The sequence below is a fragment of the Puma concolor genome, chromosome D4 (genome assembly GCF_028749965.1).
Source record: "Puma concolor isolate L17-30 chromosome D4, mPumCon1.1.hap2, whole genome shotgun sequence".
Classification (NCBI taxonomy): Eukaryota; Metazoa; Chordata; class Mammalia; order Carnivora; family Felidae; genus Puma; species Puma concolor.
The window spans coordinates 93,934,345-93,949,034 of NC_141679.1; the positions used below are offsets into that span (position 1 = coordinate 93,934,345).

At 68.7% G+C, this 14,690-nt stretch overlaps 1 protein-coding gene across 5 annotated transcripts in view; it reads right to left on the reverse strand.

The window, feature by feature from the left end:
- The window catches only part of GPSM1 (G protein signaling modulator 1), a 28,111-nt gene extending 14,697 nt beyond the window's left edge, over positions 1-13,414 (reverse strand). Inside the window, exons 1-8 of one of the 5 annotated variants that reach the window (XM_086684506.1) lie at positions 12,023-12,233; positions 4,635-4,856; positions 3,752-3,887; positions 3,012-3,154; positions 2,289-2,412; positions 1,979-2,094; positions 1,066-1,221; positions 628-736 (exon numbers count right to left, since the gene is read on the reverse strand). In XM_086684506.1, the coding sequence (XP_086540632.1) occupies positions 628-736; positions 1,066-1,221; positions 1,979-2,094; positions 2,289-2,412; positions 3,012-3,154; positions 3,752-3,887; positions 4,635-4,856; positions 12,023-12,087 (1,071 nt within the window). In that variant the 5' untranslated portion in view covers positions 12,088-12,233. Of the gene's footprint in view, positions 1-627; positions 737-1,065; positions 1,222-1,978; positions 2,095-2,288; positions 2,413-3,011; positions 3,155-3,751; positions 3,888-4,634; positions 4,857-7,050; positions 7,976-12,022; positions 12,237-13,075 lie in introns of those variants that run through there. The other 4 variants (XM_086684504.1, XM_086684503.1, XM_086684505.1 and 1 more) reach the window with 4 other exon arrangements.
- Between the last annotated feature and the right edge of the window lie 1,276 nt (positions 13,415-14,690).

Here is a 14,690-nt window from a genome sequence, read left to right on the forward strand (position 1 = left end):
GGACTCTCCTGGCCCCAGCTTCCCTGCTCCTCCCCACCGCCTGGGCTCCGGTGGGTCTCACCCACAACAGACACGGGGCCGTGATGGGTCTGGGCAGGTGCTGGGCATGTGCTGGAGGGAGGTGGCCGTGCCGCTGGGGCCAAGGAGAAGGATGGGGCGGAGGTAAGAGGGCCAACCAGAAACCAGGGAGCCGGAGGTCACCCGTGATGCCCTGTGGCACCCGGCCGTGGACCACCCAGACCTCAGTAGGAGGGTCCTGCGTGCAGACAGGCTCTCAAAGACCCTGTCTACCGTCCCCAAGGTGTCCAGCTGGAAGGTTCCAGGGGAAGAGCCCCAAGGGCAGCCTGCGGTAGGTCATGCCCACCTTGCCCTGCCCGCAGGGAATGCCAACACTTCAGGTGGAAAGCAGGCCACTGCTCCCCTCCCCCCACCCCCTGGCTACACCAGATAAGCTGCCATCAGGCGTCTGCAGGCAGGGGGTGGCGCCCCCCCCCCCCCCCGCCTCCAGTGCACAACGGCAGCCTGGAAAGGACGGAGGAGCAGGCTGGGCGAGAGGCGCCCTGCCTGGTCCAAAGGGAGCTGAGCAGCACCGGGGGAGTCTCCAGCAGGGGGGCAGGCCTGGCTTACCTCCTGGGAGATCTCCAGGTGCTTCTTGGCGAAGGTCAGGGCCTGTGCCGGGCTCCCCATGGACACGTAGGCATTCCCCAAGCTCCAGCACGCCCGGCCCTCTCCCACTCTGCCAGGGAGGGAAACCGAGTCCACTTCTGCAGCCCCCAGGCCGTCAGGCCGGTCCTGACGGGAGCGCAGCAGGCCCGGCCTGAAGTGCCCGCCTCGGCCTCCCTCGCCCCCTAGTGGCCGGCGAGGATCTCACCCCTGCGGCTCCCTCCACCCTTGGGTGCGGGGCAGTCCCTCGGGTCATTAATCTTTCAATTCAGGTGGAAATCACAAAGCCTAAATCTAACGGATTAAGCGCGCCTCGGCGCGTGGCACTGTGCGTGCTTACAACCCACGGCCATTGCCCGCGATCCGCTTCCGAAACACCGCCCGCCCCCACCGCGCGCGCACCTGTCGGCCAGCTCCTGGGCGATGAGCAGGTGCCGAAGGTGGTACTCGGCCGAGCGCTCGTAGTCCTGCAGCAGAGTGTAGGTGTTGCCCAGGCTGTAGCAGGCCTGTGCCTCCACCGCCTGGTCCTTGAGCTGCCGGGACAGCTGCAGCGTCTTCCTGCGAGAGGGGGAGGCTCAGCCCCAGCAAGGAGGGCTCCGGGAGCCCTCTCTGGGGACGCGGCGCCGCTCACAGCCCCCAGCCGAGGGGTGGACGGAGGGCGGGGGGGGGGGGGGAGCAGCGGTCCACCAGCCCCGGGATCCCACCGGGGTGTCTCTGGAGCCCCGTCACTGCTGGACCCGCACTGGCCAGTCACCTCCCCACCCCGAGCCTCCGCCCTGCATGGGGGACGGGGGACAGCACACCCCAGCCCGGGCTCCGGACGCCCGGGACCTGGTGCTGACAACCCGGCCTGTGCCCGGTGGTCACCACTCTGCTCCTCAAGCCACAGGGCGGCTGGCAGAGCATCCTCCCAGGAGCCCGTGTGATCTCCACCCTCTGGGTCCACACACGGAGGATTATACCCGCACTCCAGAGGTATCGTGGGGCGCAAACACAGCTCTGGGGTTCCCCCAGTAACTGGCACTGGGAGGCCCTCAGCCGCGGTTAGCTGTGTCCCTGGCACAGAGCGGCTTCTGCCCGCACTTACCGAGTGAAGGGCACCATAGTCCTTCCTGTCCCCGGCAGCCCCAGGACCCCGGCTTTGTCAGTCTGCCCTTCCAGGCTGTGGCCCAGAACCCCCCCCCCGTCTGGCCCCTAGAGAGGCTGGGAGGTCAGACCCACCTCCCGACCTTGGGCTGGTGTCCAGGGGCCCCCTCCCCCGAGCCGGGCGGGTGGGGTTGGGCAGGGGTGGGGGCGGGCGGGCAGGCCTGCCTACTTGTAGTACTCGGCGGCCACGTCAAAGCGCCCCAGGAAGATGTGGGCGTTCCCCAGGTTGCTGTACGCCCTCCTCTCAGCCGCCTTGTCTCCAAATTCCTTAGCAATGGCCAGGCGCTAGGGACACAGACCCGAGGCCCGGGTGGTCACGGAGCAGCCCCGGGACCCGATGTGGATGGCGGGGGTGGCCTCCCCGCCCAGCGTGGCCAGCCCGAAGTCTGCACGTCTGGCGAGAGCAGCCTGGGACCCTGAGCCAAGCCCAGACGAAGCGAGGCAGCTGGCCCCCTACCCCCGCCCCGCAGGGGACTCACCTCCTTGTGGAAGGTCGTGGCCTCCACGAAGCTCCCCAGCAGGTAGTGTGTGTTGCCCAGGTTGCCATACGCCCTGCCCTGGGCCGCCCGGTCGCCCAGCTCCTTCACGAGGGACAGGTTCCTCCTGGGGGTTGCATCTGTCTGAGCCGTGGCCCTCTTGGTGCGAGGGAAGCAGGGGCTCATGACCCACCCGCCCGGCCAGAGGGGATGAGCAGGCAGCCTCCGCTCAGCTCCTGCTGGGAGCGTGCCCCAGAAAGAGGGCAGCTTGGGGCTCTAGAAGAGTGGCTCTAGGGAGCCACTAGAAGAGGGTGCTGTCTGAGCTCCGAGGCTCAGGTCAGGGGCTCCCCGGCCCCAGACTTTGGTTTTCGGGTGCAGCCTCTGTCCTCTTGCACCAGCGTCCTTCCCAGCACAGAGGCTCAGCCCAACATCCCCGCCCTATTTCCAGCCAAACGTTTTCTAAATGCCACGTGTGGCTTTTGCTCGGCCGTTTCCCTGCCTCTCCGCGCTACTGTGCGTGAGTTATGTGCGGGAAGCCTAGGAGGCCTGAGGGTGGGTGGGGCTGGGGAAGGAGAGCCGGCCTGGCTGTCACCATGCGGGGGTCTGCAGAGAGGTGATGGGGCCAGATATGGGTGCTCCGTGCCTGGGATCCCGCGCCCACCGCAGCGGCTCGGGAAGCGCTACGGCCAGACCCCGGCCCGTGGTGCCCCCGCCTGCCCCACTCACTCATAGAACTCGGAGGCTCTGCGCAGTGGCTCCCGGACATGGGGCGGCAGGTGCCCGGGGTCCTGTGCGGCGTTCCAGGAGAGCTGCTTGCCCTTGGCGTGGTACACGTTGCCGATGTTGTACAATGCCCTGGCCTCCCCGACCTGAAGGTGGCACCGAGGTTGGCCCTCTGCAGACATGGCCCCCAAGGAACCCCCTGGCCCCAGACCACTGTGCCTGCAGTCCCCCAAAAGCAAGGACTTGGAGGGGGGCCGTCATCAGGTGCAGATGTGGGAGTAGGGCCGGGACCCCAAGAAGGGGTGAGGTGTGTTTGCACGTGGTCGCCACCCTCTGGGCACGGGGCAAGCGAACACTGCCTCCTGGTGGATGGGCCTGGCACCTGCCCCCTTGTCATCTACACCATCAGGGCGACCAGGTCCCTCTCGGAAGCCCGGGGGAAGGAAGGCGCGCTTGGCCCATACGCCTTGAGCTATGACCTGGGGCCGGCCGTCTTGTTCCCCTGCCCGGGGTCACGGCGGGGGGGGGGGGGGGGGGTGTCACAGAGTAGGTCAAGGGTCCGGCACCGGGCGGGGCCCACGGCTGTTCTACCCTGGCTGCCGCGCCACCCTGTGTTCCTCTGGAACCGGAAGGAGGGACGAGGGGTGCTGGCAGGTCTGGGGGAGCTCACATGGAAGACGGGGGGCCGGGCCTCAGCCCTGCAGGTGGGGGCTCGGCAGGCAGCCTGGGAGCTGCCGACCTACCTTGTCCCCCTGCTCCCGGGCGACGTCCAGGTGCCGCTGGCAGCACACAATGGCCTCGTCAAAGCGGCCGAGCACCTTGAGTGTGTTGCCCAGGTTCCCGCTGGCCTTGGCTTCCCCCATGCGGTCGCCGATGGTCCTGGAGGGCAGGAGGCAGTGAGGAGCCAGACTGAGGGCCGGCCGGGACCCTGAGCCCAGCAAGGAGCCCGGGCAGGGGCGGGCGAGGCCTGGCAGGACCAACCCGGGGGCGACTGGGGGCGATGCCGGGCAGGGGTCTCGCCGACGGCAGGCGAGGTCCCCTCGGGCAGCCCCGGGCAGGGAGCCCAGCTGGGGATCGCTTCTCGGCTGGGCCCAGCCTGTGGCCGTCGGGGCTCAGAGAGGCGCCCCGATGGAGACCAGCAGAGTCGGGGGGGCCTGACAGTGGGAGTAACTTTTGACACACCCGCCAGGTGCTGAGGACACCGCGTGCGGCTCATTGGCCAGGGAGGGGCCCGTGGGCAGGGCTGGTGGGAGCCCTGAGAAGCTCCGCTCCCACCCGGGTTTGGGGGGGTCTGGCTGCCGACGGGTGGGGAACAAGCAAGGAAGGGTGTTCAGGGACGAGAGCAGCTCGGGGAAGGTCTGGAGGCCAGAGGGGAGTGGAGACGCTCAGAAACACAAGTGGTCGCGCACCCCCCCCCCCCCAGTCCCAGGGACAGGCACCCACGTGAGGACACACTCAGGACACCAAGGGACACCCATGTGCACACACATGCACACACACACGCCTCCCCTGAAACACAGCCCCTGGGGGCACTTGCCAGGCGCCGCCCCGCCCCCTCCCCCTCTCCCAGGTCGCGGCACTGCCTGTGCCGTGACGGCCCCTCCCTGAGGCGGGCCGCGTGCTCACCGGGCCAGCAGCAGGTCGTGCCTGTGGTACTCCAGCGCCCGGGAGTACTCCTTCAGGTAGAAGTAGGCATTGCCCAGCTGGCTGTAGATGGCGCTGAGAGTCTTCAGGTCCTCGGTGCCCACCTGCACTGCTGCCTCGAAGAAGGCCGCGCCCGCCTTGAAGTCCCCGGCCTTGCAGAGACGCTCGCCCTCCAGGGCCAGCTCCAGGCACGAGGTCTCCATCCTGGGCAGAGAGAAGGAGTCACAGCCTGCCCCTCACGCAGTCACGCAGGGGCCCCGTGCTCCCCCGTCATCGCTGGGACCACGGGGCCCTCGGGTGAGGCCACGCCTGTGCGCACAGACGTCGACGTCTCTGGAGAAATGCCCAGAAGCACGTGCAGGGTCCAACAGCGTGCCCATCGCCAGGCTGGCACCTGTGCGGCTCACCCGTGCCCGAACCTCACTGCACGCCCCTCACGACCAGGGCTCAGGGGCCCCCGGGCAAACGTATGAGTCCGTGACTACGGCCAGACCCTCAGCCCACGACGGCCAAGCTCCAAACACAGCCTCCCCTCAAGGCTCAGCCGCCCGGGGCGAGGGGCCTCCCTCCGCCCCCGCTCCGGGACCTGGTGCCGCGTCAGTCCTCCAGAGTAGCTACGGTGGCCCGCGACAGCCCTCGATCCTCACCAAGGACAACCAAGGCTCAGAGAGGTTCAGGACACCAGTCAAGGCCACATGGGCAGGACCCGACCCTAGCCCCTCCCCCGTCCCACATCCTCTGCCGTCACCTCTCCGGGGTCACGGCTCTATCTGAGCCGTGGGTCAGCCCGCCCCCAGAGCCGAGAAGCGTTCAGCTGCTGGCCACAGCTGCCCGACGAGACAGCCGCCCCCCCACGCCCAGGGTGCTACTGTGGGAGGGCATGACAGGACCGTGTGCCAGGGTAGACCCAACCCCTGGGACACTGCTCCAGACTCCTGCCCATGAACCCAGCCCAAGTCCACGGGCCCAGGGCCCCACACCACCGCCAACGCCTTGACCAGAGGCCGGGCCAGCCCTTCATGCCTCCACCTTCCGGCAGGGGCTGCAGAGAAGCTGTCCCTTGCCCTTGGGCTCTGCCAGCCCATGGGGTGGGGCCGGGGCCCCCCAGCTGCTACCCCGGGCTCTGTTCACTGGGGCCCCGTGGCCCTTGGGCCTTGGGCGAGCTGCCCTCAGGACATGGCTGTCAGGGGAGCCTCGTGTCTGGGGGTCACTCGATCAGGCTGGCCCTGGTTCCGGCCCTCCCTGCAAGGGGGCCCGGGGTAGGACACTTCATCACTCAGAACCTCGGCCTCCTCCTCTGGCCTGTCGTGGCTGGTCCTGTGAGTTCCACGCTCAAGGCCTGACCCGCTGCCTTCTAGGGCAGGAGAGCGGTCAGCGGAGGACACAGCACACAGATACCATGGGGGCGGGGAGCGGGGCCCCAAGCTGCAGGGGGTCCCCGGCAGGTGGGGGAGGAGCCCAGTGACCATACACGCGCATGCACGCAGCCCTGGAAAAGTGGGAGGCGTGTTCTGCGTGGCCGAGGGCCAACCCAGATCACCGGAGTCCGTGGAAAGCCCACGGGTAAGGGAAAGCGCCCACGGCAAAATAGCGCACGCACCCCCGGGCACTCGCCCCCTCTCTGCGTTGTTAGAGTCCGCGGTGATCAGCCGTTCCTGGGGGACAACACGCAGGGCCCCTCGACAAATCCACGAGCTTTGTCTACGGCACTGCTTCTCAGCCGCTCTAACCAAACACGCCTTTGATGCAAAGCCCCCCCTTGCCCAGCCTCGACCCCCCCCACGTTGGGGCCACGCCTCCTGGGGAGAGTGGGCTCCGGGACCCCAGCAGCGTCCTGCCGCCCCCAGATTCAGGCAGAGCCTGTGTGGCCTGTCAGAGAGCAGGGTGCCGGAAGCTCGGGCCTCCTACCCATGACGCCCCGGGAAGGGCTGTCTGGAGCCTACCAGCCGCCCCCTCCCACAGCCAGGGCCGCGCACCGCGTTGTCTGATCCGGGAATGGACCCCTCCGCCTGGGTGACTTGGGAGGACCCGGGGCTTGGGTGTGAGACGTTGGTCTCAGAGACGAACACGCCCTGCTGGCTCTGACAGATAGGACGCGGGGAGTGGCCTCCCCACCCTGCTGTCCCTGCCTAGCTAGAGACAGGCATTGCCACCGCCGCGAAGGAGGTTTCTGGTGTGCGAAGGGCCTGGAGATGGGGGTACACTGATGAGGTGTCCAGCGTGGCCATCCCGAATCACAGATTGAGGGGGGGGTCTGACCCGGGCCCCGGTGACGTGAGGAGGCCCCCTGGAGAGACACCGGCCAGCGTCCAGGGCTGGAAGCCCCCGCCCCCTCCACTGACCCCAAGAACCTCCCACCGCACCTTGACCCCCCGGCCGCCCCCCCGGCCCCCCGCACCTCTTCCTCTGCAGGTGACGACGCATCTTCTCCACATACAGCCATAGCTCCAGGCCCACGGGCAGCAGCAGGGGGCGGGGGCGGGGGGCACCGTATACCACTTTGCACACGGCCTTCTCTGCCAAGCTCAGGGCCACCGGCTGGCCCTCCGCGGGGGCGGCCGGCATCGCGGGGCGCCAGGCCTCCCGCCTGGCCGGCCAACTCCCACCCCGCCCTGGCCGTTGGTCCTGGGGACGCGCCGGCCTCGTGGTTCCCCTGCCTCCCCCCCACCCCAGAGTGGTGGGCTAAAGGCTCTGGCGTCCCAGGCTCCAGGAGACCCCAGGTCCTTGGGCAGGTCGTCTGGGGCCTCCCGGGGGCTGAGACGGATCAAGGGATCAGGGCGGCTCAGAGCCAGGGATCAGCATCGTCAGCAAGGAGGGCAGGGCCTGGGGTGGGCAGGCGGGCGGGGACGAGACTCTCGCCGCCTGGCCACTCGCCCAGCTCAGCAACGGGCTTTGGGGTGGCAGAGGGCTCCAAGGCCGTGCAGCTCTAGCCCCTGGGAAGAGGACGGGGCACAGCTCCAGGGTCAGAGGGAACTGGAGAGCCAGGATGGGCCCTGCTCTCCAAAGCCACCCGAAGTCGAGGAGACGGAGGAACCTGAGAACCAGAGGAGGGTGGGGGGGGCCAGCCCGGTGTAGGGTCTCAAGGCCAGCATCAGCCTGTGGGCCCTGCAGGCCCTGCCCACTCTGGCAGGTGGGGTCTTGGGAGGGGCTGGGCAGGTGAATATGGAGGTGGGATATCCCAGCTACCTGCCCGCACACATGAGCGTCCAGACCGGGCACCCTCCTCCCTGCCCTGAGGCTTCTGCCAATGCCACCCGTCTACACCTCAGGACAGCTCAGCCAAGGGGCACAGGGCAGGGCCCAGATCACCTCCTCCTTACCCAGCTCCTATTAACAAACTGGACCCCCAAACCCCACACCCTCAGAACCACCCCAGGGCCCTATTCCACCTGAATGCAGGCCACCCTGTCTTGTCTCCCCTGAGGCCTGCCCAGCCTGGCCAGGTGCACCTCCCTGCTCATCGAAGAAGACTCCAGAGCCTTTGTCCCCCCAACACCACCTGCCAAGCCAAGGGCCACCGACAGCCCCACTCTCAGGGGCTCTGGGCGGGGCCGGCTGGAGTCCTCAGGGCCCCGGGGCCTTGGTCTCAGCTCCCCACCAGCCTCATCGCCCCGACCCTGGGAAGGGCAGCGCTCCCACCTGGGAATAGATGCCTCATGGTCAACCTGTAATCTTCCAGCCCCCAAGGAGGTCACACCCACACCTCTGGGACCAGGCTGTGGGGGTCCTGCCCACCCAGACGGGGCCACAGCCCCCTGCACAGACCCACTCGGATGCGGTGGCTGCCCTTCCTTGCAGGGCCGACCAGGCCAACTCTCCCAGTGGCCAGACCACAGTGGCCGGGAGGCGGGATACTGTCTGCCAAGCTCCCGCCGCCTGCCCACAGGCTTACCGGTTAATAAAATGGTATCGACTCCCCAGGGGCCAGTCTTACTGTTCCAGCCACCGCATCATGACCACACCCCTCAGCCTCGCCTGGGCATCCGAGACAGCATCCCAGGAGAAGCCATCAGCCCAGCCACACCCGGACCAAACTGCCCTGCTCTCCATCAGGGCTCCCGTCCCGGCCTATGTGCCCCACAGACTCTGTGGGGTCCTCCGGTGCTGACCACCACGGCCGGTCTGCAAGCCAGGCCCCCAGCTCCTGCTACACATGACTAACTGGGGGCTGTGTCCCCTTAGCTCCACTCGCTGCTAAACATAGTCACCGTCCTTCTTCCCTAGAGATGTCACCCACAGGCTGGGCCACTGGGCAGATGCCCCAGGGCCCCTGCCCACCCCCTCCCGTTGCCCCCAAAGCAAAGCCACACTGACTCCCTTTCACGTGGGGATTTTGGGACAGCGCGGGGCAGGCAGCGCGGCGGGAACAGGAATTGCGGGTGGAGGGGCACCTAGCTCGGGAAAGCACCTGAGGTTGTGTTCCGAGGAAACCATGGGGCCAGGCCATTATTCCCCAGAGGCCCTGCCAGGGCCAGTGCCCGGGGGCACCCGTGGAAGGAGCCCATGGGGACGGGTGGGCAGCGGGGCGGAGCAGCCTGGGTGCCCGACCCACTCCTGAGGATGCCCCTGTCTGGGTGCCTCATGCCTGGGGCACACCTCTAGCGGGTCACCCCACAGTGGGGGTGCTCACCGCCTGCTGTCCCCTTCCCAGTTCCTGGGACCCTCAGCTGCTGGCCTGAAAGGGACAGGGAGAGGGCCACCCATAGCTTCCCCATTTTCAGGGGCCTCTCAGCCACCAGCCCTCCCCCCATCCCTCCCCGAGGCCCCTTCCCCCCAAACCCCTCTCCAGGCACGAGGACCCAGGTGCGGTAGACCAGGGTTGAGCGTTATCTGCCCCAATCTCCTCTGCCTCCCTGACCGGCTCCCCTCCCGGAGCCCCGCGTGGGGACGTGCTGGGCCCGCAGGCACACTCACGCTCAGGCCCTCTCAGTGTGCGTCCCAAGCCCACGTTCCCCCAGACCCCCACTTTATAAGAACTGAACTCTGGCGGGGCCCGGGTGGCTCAGTCGGTTGAGCGTCCGACTTCGGCTCAGGTCATGATCTCGTGGTCCGTGGGTTCGAGCCCGTCAGGCTCTGTGTTGCCAGCACGGAGCCCGGAGCTGCTTCGGATTCTGTGTCTCCCTCTCTCTGCCCCTCCCCTGCTCATGCTCTGTCTGTCTGTCTCTCTGTCTCCCTCTCTCAAGAACGAACGAACATGTAAAGAAAAGAAAAACACTGAACTCTTGTCACCGGGAGGACTGGCATGGGAAGGGAAGCCACTGGGGGTGGGCCGGGCCTGGCCTGGAGGCCCCCCCAAACACCGTCTGCCGAGTGCCCAGAGCTGTCACGGGGCACCCACGCGCTGGGTGCCACAGGGGGGCTTCCCCGGCCCGAATCAAGGAGGTAGACAACCTTCTGCCTGCCCCAAGGTGCCGCCGTCAGTCTGTCCCCCCCAGCTAGCAGCCCCCACCTGTCAGAGGCCCCCGCACACGGCTCCCCAGCTCCCACCCTTCCTGCCAGCCTCTGAGAGCCCGCTCCGAGCACGAACAGCCCTGCCCACACCTGGCCGCGGCTGCACAGACTCCCCAAGGGCCTCCTCGCGGGCGCTGCGGGAGCGCCGGTGGCTGTGCACCCCAAATCTGTGCTGGGCCTGCTCGCTGGAGCTCAACGCAGGCCTCGGCCTGCCAGGATGCCAGGCTGGGCTCGGGGCCTCCCCCAACATCCCCTCTGAGCTCGGTCCCTGCCGCGCTCCCCTGGGCCAGGGTCCTGTCCGGCATGTCCCCGCCGGGCCCCAGCACCAGCCCGCACCCCAGACTCCCAGCGAGGCTGCAGACGTGGACGCGCCCCATGAGGACCCCACGCTCGGCGGTGCAGGGGCCCCAGGGCTAAAGCTCCCCGCTCCACACGCGCGTGCACTCACACACGCAGACACACACATACGCACGCTGGGAGCTGCCGAACCAACTCGGCCGTCCCCACAGGGGTGCTACGGGGGGGATCCCCCGGGTCAGGCCTCCAGCGGCAGCTGCCAGCAAACCCACCCGCGCACCCCTCCCCCTGCGCGGGGCCCAGGAGCCGGGTCGGGGGCCCAGCACTCAATGCTGGGACCACACAATGGGGGCTGTGTCTCTGACCAGTGGCACAGAGACGGAGGTGGGAGGAGCCGCAAGGCCCCCTACCCACCACCGGGGCCTCGTTCTACACGTGGGGGGGTGGCACCCAACAGAGGCTGGCTGCTGATTCGCTGCCCGGCCGGGGCTGGACGGTCCTCTCGGGCAAGGCTAGGCCCCTTGAAGGCCCAGCAGCTGGGGACGCCGCCAGGTCCCGGGGATGACGCTGTCCGGCCAAGTGGGGGACCTGTCGGGGCCCCTGGAGGCAGCCGGGCCTGCCTCTGGGGGTCGAGGTCAATGAGTGGCCCCTGCCCGGCACCCGTGCCAACTGCTCTCCTGGCCACCTGCACTCACTGGCAGAGTCCATTCCCCTCGGAGGACCCTGTGCCCACCAGGGCCGGGCACATGGCATCACGTGTGGATCACCCTCGACAGGCCCGGAGTCACCCAGCAGGCACGCAAGGCAGGTGGGCAGGGCCACCCTGTCATCCCTGACGAGAGCGTGAAGTACCGAGCACAGGGCGCTGGCATCATCCGCGAATCTGCCCAGAGGAAGGTGCCTTTTCAGGCGGGCACACGCCCACCCGGCTGGCTGGCTGCGCAGCCCGGGTTCGGGCCTGCCATCCATGAACGCAGACTCGCGCCGGGTCCTCGGGGAACAGGGCCCCGCCCAAGACAAAGCCTGGTCCCTCCAGCCACGCTGCCTCCCAGCCAGCCCCGGGCAGAGGGGAGGTGGTGCCAGGCTTGCGAGGCAAGCTCCACACACCTGCTGTGCCAGGCGGCCCAGCTGTCGGGAGAGCACAGCTGGTGAAGAGGGAGCTCTCCCGGCCGGCCGGGCCGTGGGGGCGGGGGTCCAGCAAGCTCAGCCCAACACCCTGACCACCCGCTAATCCTAGACTCAGATGGGCGCAGCCTGGGCTCCCCCCTACCCCCCCCACGCCCTCCCTTACCCCGTGGTGCCCCCTTCCCCCTCCCCACGCGCACTCGCCACGGGGTGGGGGGGCGCCCCCTACCTCTGCATCCCCTCCCCCACCCCGGGCGGCCCCCCCCAACCCCGTACCCCCTCCTTCCTCGCACCCCCCACCCCGGGCGCCCCCCATCCCAGCACCCCTTCCTTCTCCCCCGCCCCGCGCCTCCACGACCGCCAGCCCGCAGGGAGGGCGCGTCCCCGCCACGTCGCGCGCCCGCCGCAGCCTTTGTTCCGGGCCTCCCGCCTCCGGCCGCCCGTCCCCGCCCGTCCCGCCGGTCCCCGCACGTCAGGACCCCGCCGGCCCAGCCTACCTGGAGTAGAGGCGCCGGGCCGGGCCGGGCAGCTCGTCGGCGGAGGGCGGGGCCGGGCCGGCCATGGGGCCGGGGTCGCCGAGGGCCGGGGCCGCACAGCCCGCGCTCGCGCCGCCCTGCGCCTGTCCCCTGCGCGCGGTCCGCCGCCCACCGTCCACCGTCAGTCCGTCCGTCCGTCAGTCCGCCCGCCCGGGGGAGGCGCCGAGGAAGTGATGCGCGCGGGGCGCCGCCCCTCCCGCCGTGGCCGTGATGTCACCGCCGCCCGCGCGCGGGGAGGGGGGCGCCGACGAAGGAGCCGCGGGTCCCTCCCCCCTGCGCAAGGGGCCGGGGAGGGGGTGGCGCCTCCGAGCGCGCGTCCCCAGCGCCGCCCCCCACCCCCACCAGGGGGCACGCGGGGCAAGGGCCTGGCGCTGGCCGGGCTGCTGGGCCCCGGGTTCTCGCCGGACCTGCGAGGCGCCTGGGTGGCAGTGGCCCTGCTAGCCCCCCCATCCCCGCGACAGGGGCTGTTTGAGGCCTCCCTCCCTTTGTCTGGCAAATGGCCAGCCCCCCTTGGTGGTCCCCTGCCGTTCCCACCCCCTTCTCTGAACTGGCAGTGGGGTGCCCGCCATGGGGGATGACTCCCTACTTTAGAGACACCTGGCGAGCTGAGGACTGACCTGTGCCCCAGGGGAATTCCCTGGTCTGGGAGGAGTGAACAGCCAGGAGAGCCGCACTTACCAGGACCTGCGTGGCCTGGCCCCGGGGAGCCCCCGAGCCTGCTTTGCTCAGCCCTGAAACCCTGGGTCACCATGTCACCCTCCCAACCTTGTGAAATCCAAGGACTCTGAAAACGGAAGCTCACTGTGCCCACACTCCCCACCCCCCCACCCCCATCGTGGCCCCGACCACCTCCTCCCCTGTGAGTTCCTAGGAGCCCTGGTAGATGAGACCTGTGGTGTGGCCTCTTCGCCACCCACCCTGGGCTCTGTGCCTCCTTGGGCCTTCTCCCAGGGCCGAGGTGCCTGTCCGGCTCGTCAGCACCGGGCCCACAGCAGGCCCTCCCGTGGATCTCACCTGCCTCTGTCCTGCTGGCCTCAATCCCAGCCCTGCTGGTGCCTCCAGAAGACTCCAAACCTGGGAAAAGTCACTGTGCCCCACGGGACAGGGACTAGTCTGGGAGCAGGAAGTGGACTACTGTCCTCAGGAGCCCGGCCGCCCCTCCTGGGAGAGCTGCCCTCACTAAGGTCAGGGAAATGCCAGGGCCTTCTCGCTGGACCCTCTGCGGAACTGCAGCCCACAGGGCCGCTGGCTTCAGGCAAAGGCAAATGGCAACAAAAATAAACACAAGATAAAACAGAGCCTGTTGGCCCCGGGCTAGTTTGTTTTTCCTGCGGAAGAGAGGCAGCGGGAATGAGAACCATCTGTGCCCAGAGCGCTGGCGGCCTGGCAGCTCATCCTGCTTGCCCTCCCCCGTGACCACAGGAGCTGGGCAAGGCCTTGCTGCCTGCTTCGGGGGTGCTGCCGGCTGGGCCGGGCGGGGGGCGGGGCTACCACGCTCCTCCAGGCCCGCCTCCTTGGGGTGCCCCCTGAGCTGGCATCGTTGTAAGGGCAGGGGCCGCCTTGGGCCCCACCTCTGCCGGGCCTGAGCTCAACATCCCCGTGAGGCCACTGCCGCTAGCCCCTATGGTCCCCGGGGCTGCGGCCAGGGGCCCGGTGCCCAGAAAGCCCTCACGGGGTTATTGACGTGAATGGCGGAACAGGGGAGCAACGTAGCGTCACCACAGGGAAAGCATCTCGTCTTCCTTCCTTGAAGCAGGGGGACCAGGGAGCCAGGGTCCCTGGGCTAGAAGAGTCTCAGCTTTATATCAGAACTTCGCCGGGGGTGCTGGAGCCCTCTGGGGTGCTGTGCCGCGAGCCGGCCAGGCTCCTGCCTCCGGGTTACCCGCCATAAGGTGCTCTCCCGCTCTGAGCCTCGGTTCGGCCACCCGCGAATAGGGGTCCCTGGTCCGTCCTACAGGGAGCGCGAAGGGTCATGGGGTCCTGACGGTGCTGGTCACCATTCCCGGCGCACAGCAGGAGCTTGTGGAACGCCAGCGTTGGGACCACGCTGCCTGTCCAATCGTGCCCTGATGACGGTCCTGGGTCCTGGCTGGCACCAGGCGACAGGCCCAACACGCGTTGCCCACGTGGCCCCCCACCTGCGGGGAATGAGTGCATCACTGGTCCCCGGAGGGCAGGGGGCTCCTGGGCCACGGGTCTGGGCAGGAGGAGCTCCTGGAGGGCACCACCCGTCCCTCACCACCGGCCACACACCTGCCTCGCTCTTGCCCGAGTCCCCTCTGCGCACGTCCCCAGCTCTGCCTCCCTCTTCCCGGCCTCCCCGGGGGCAGCCCCTCGTTACGTTCTGCCTTGTAACCACCTCCCCACTCGGTGAGGCCTGGTGCACCAGCGGGACAGAGTGCTCCCATGGGGGGCCGTAGGCACTCCCCCCATCCCTTTGGGTCCCATTCCCAAAGGAGCATTAGAGGGAGAAAAACACTTTCCCGTCGGGACACATCCTCGGACGGAATACAGAGGGCAGAGGAGCAGTGACGCCGGCTGGTCGTGGAGGCACCGCCGCTCGAGAGCCGACACCCAGGATTTGGTGTCAGCACGCCCGGGGCTCTGCCCTCGCCAGTAGCCAACAGTG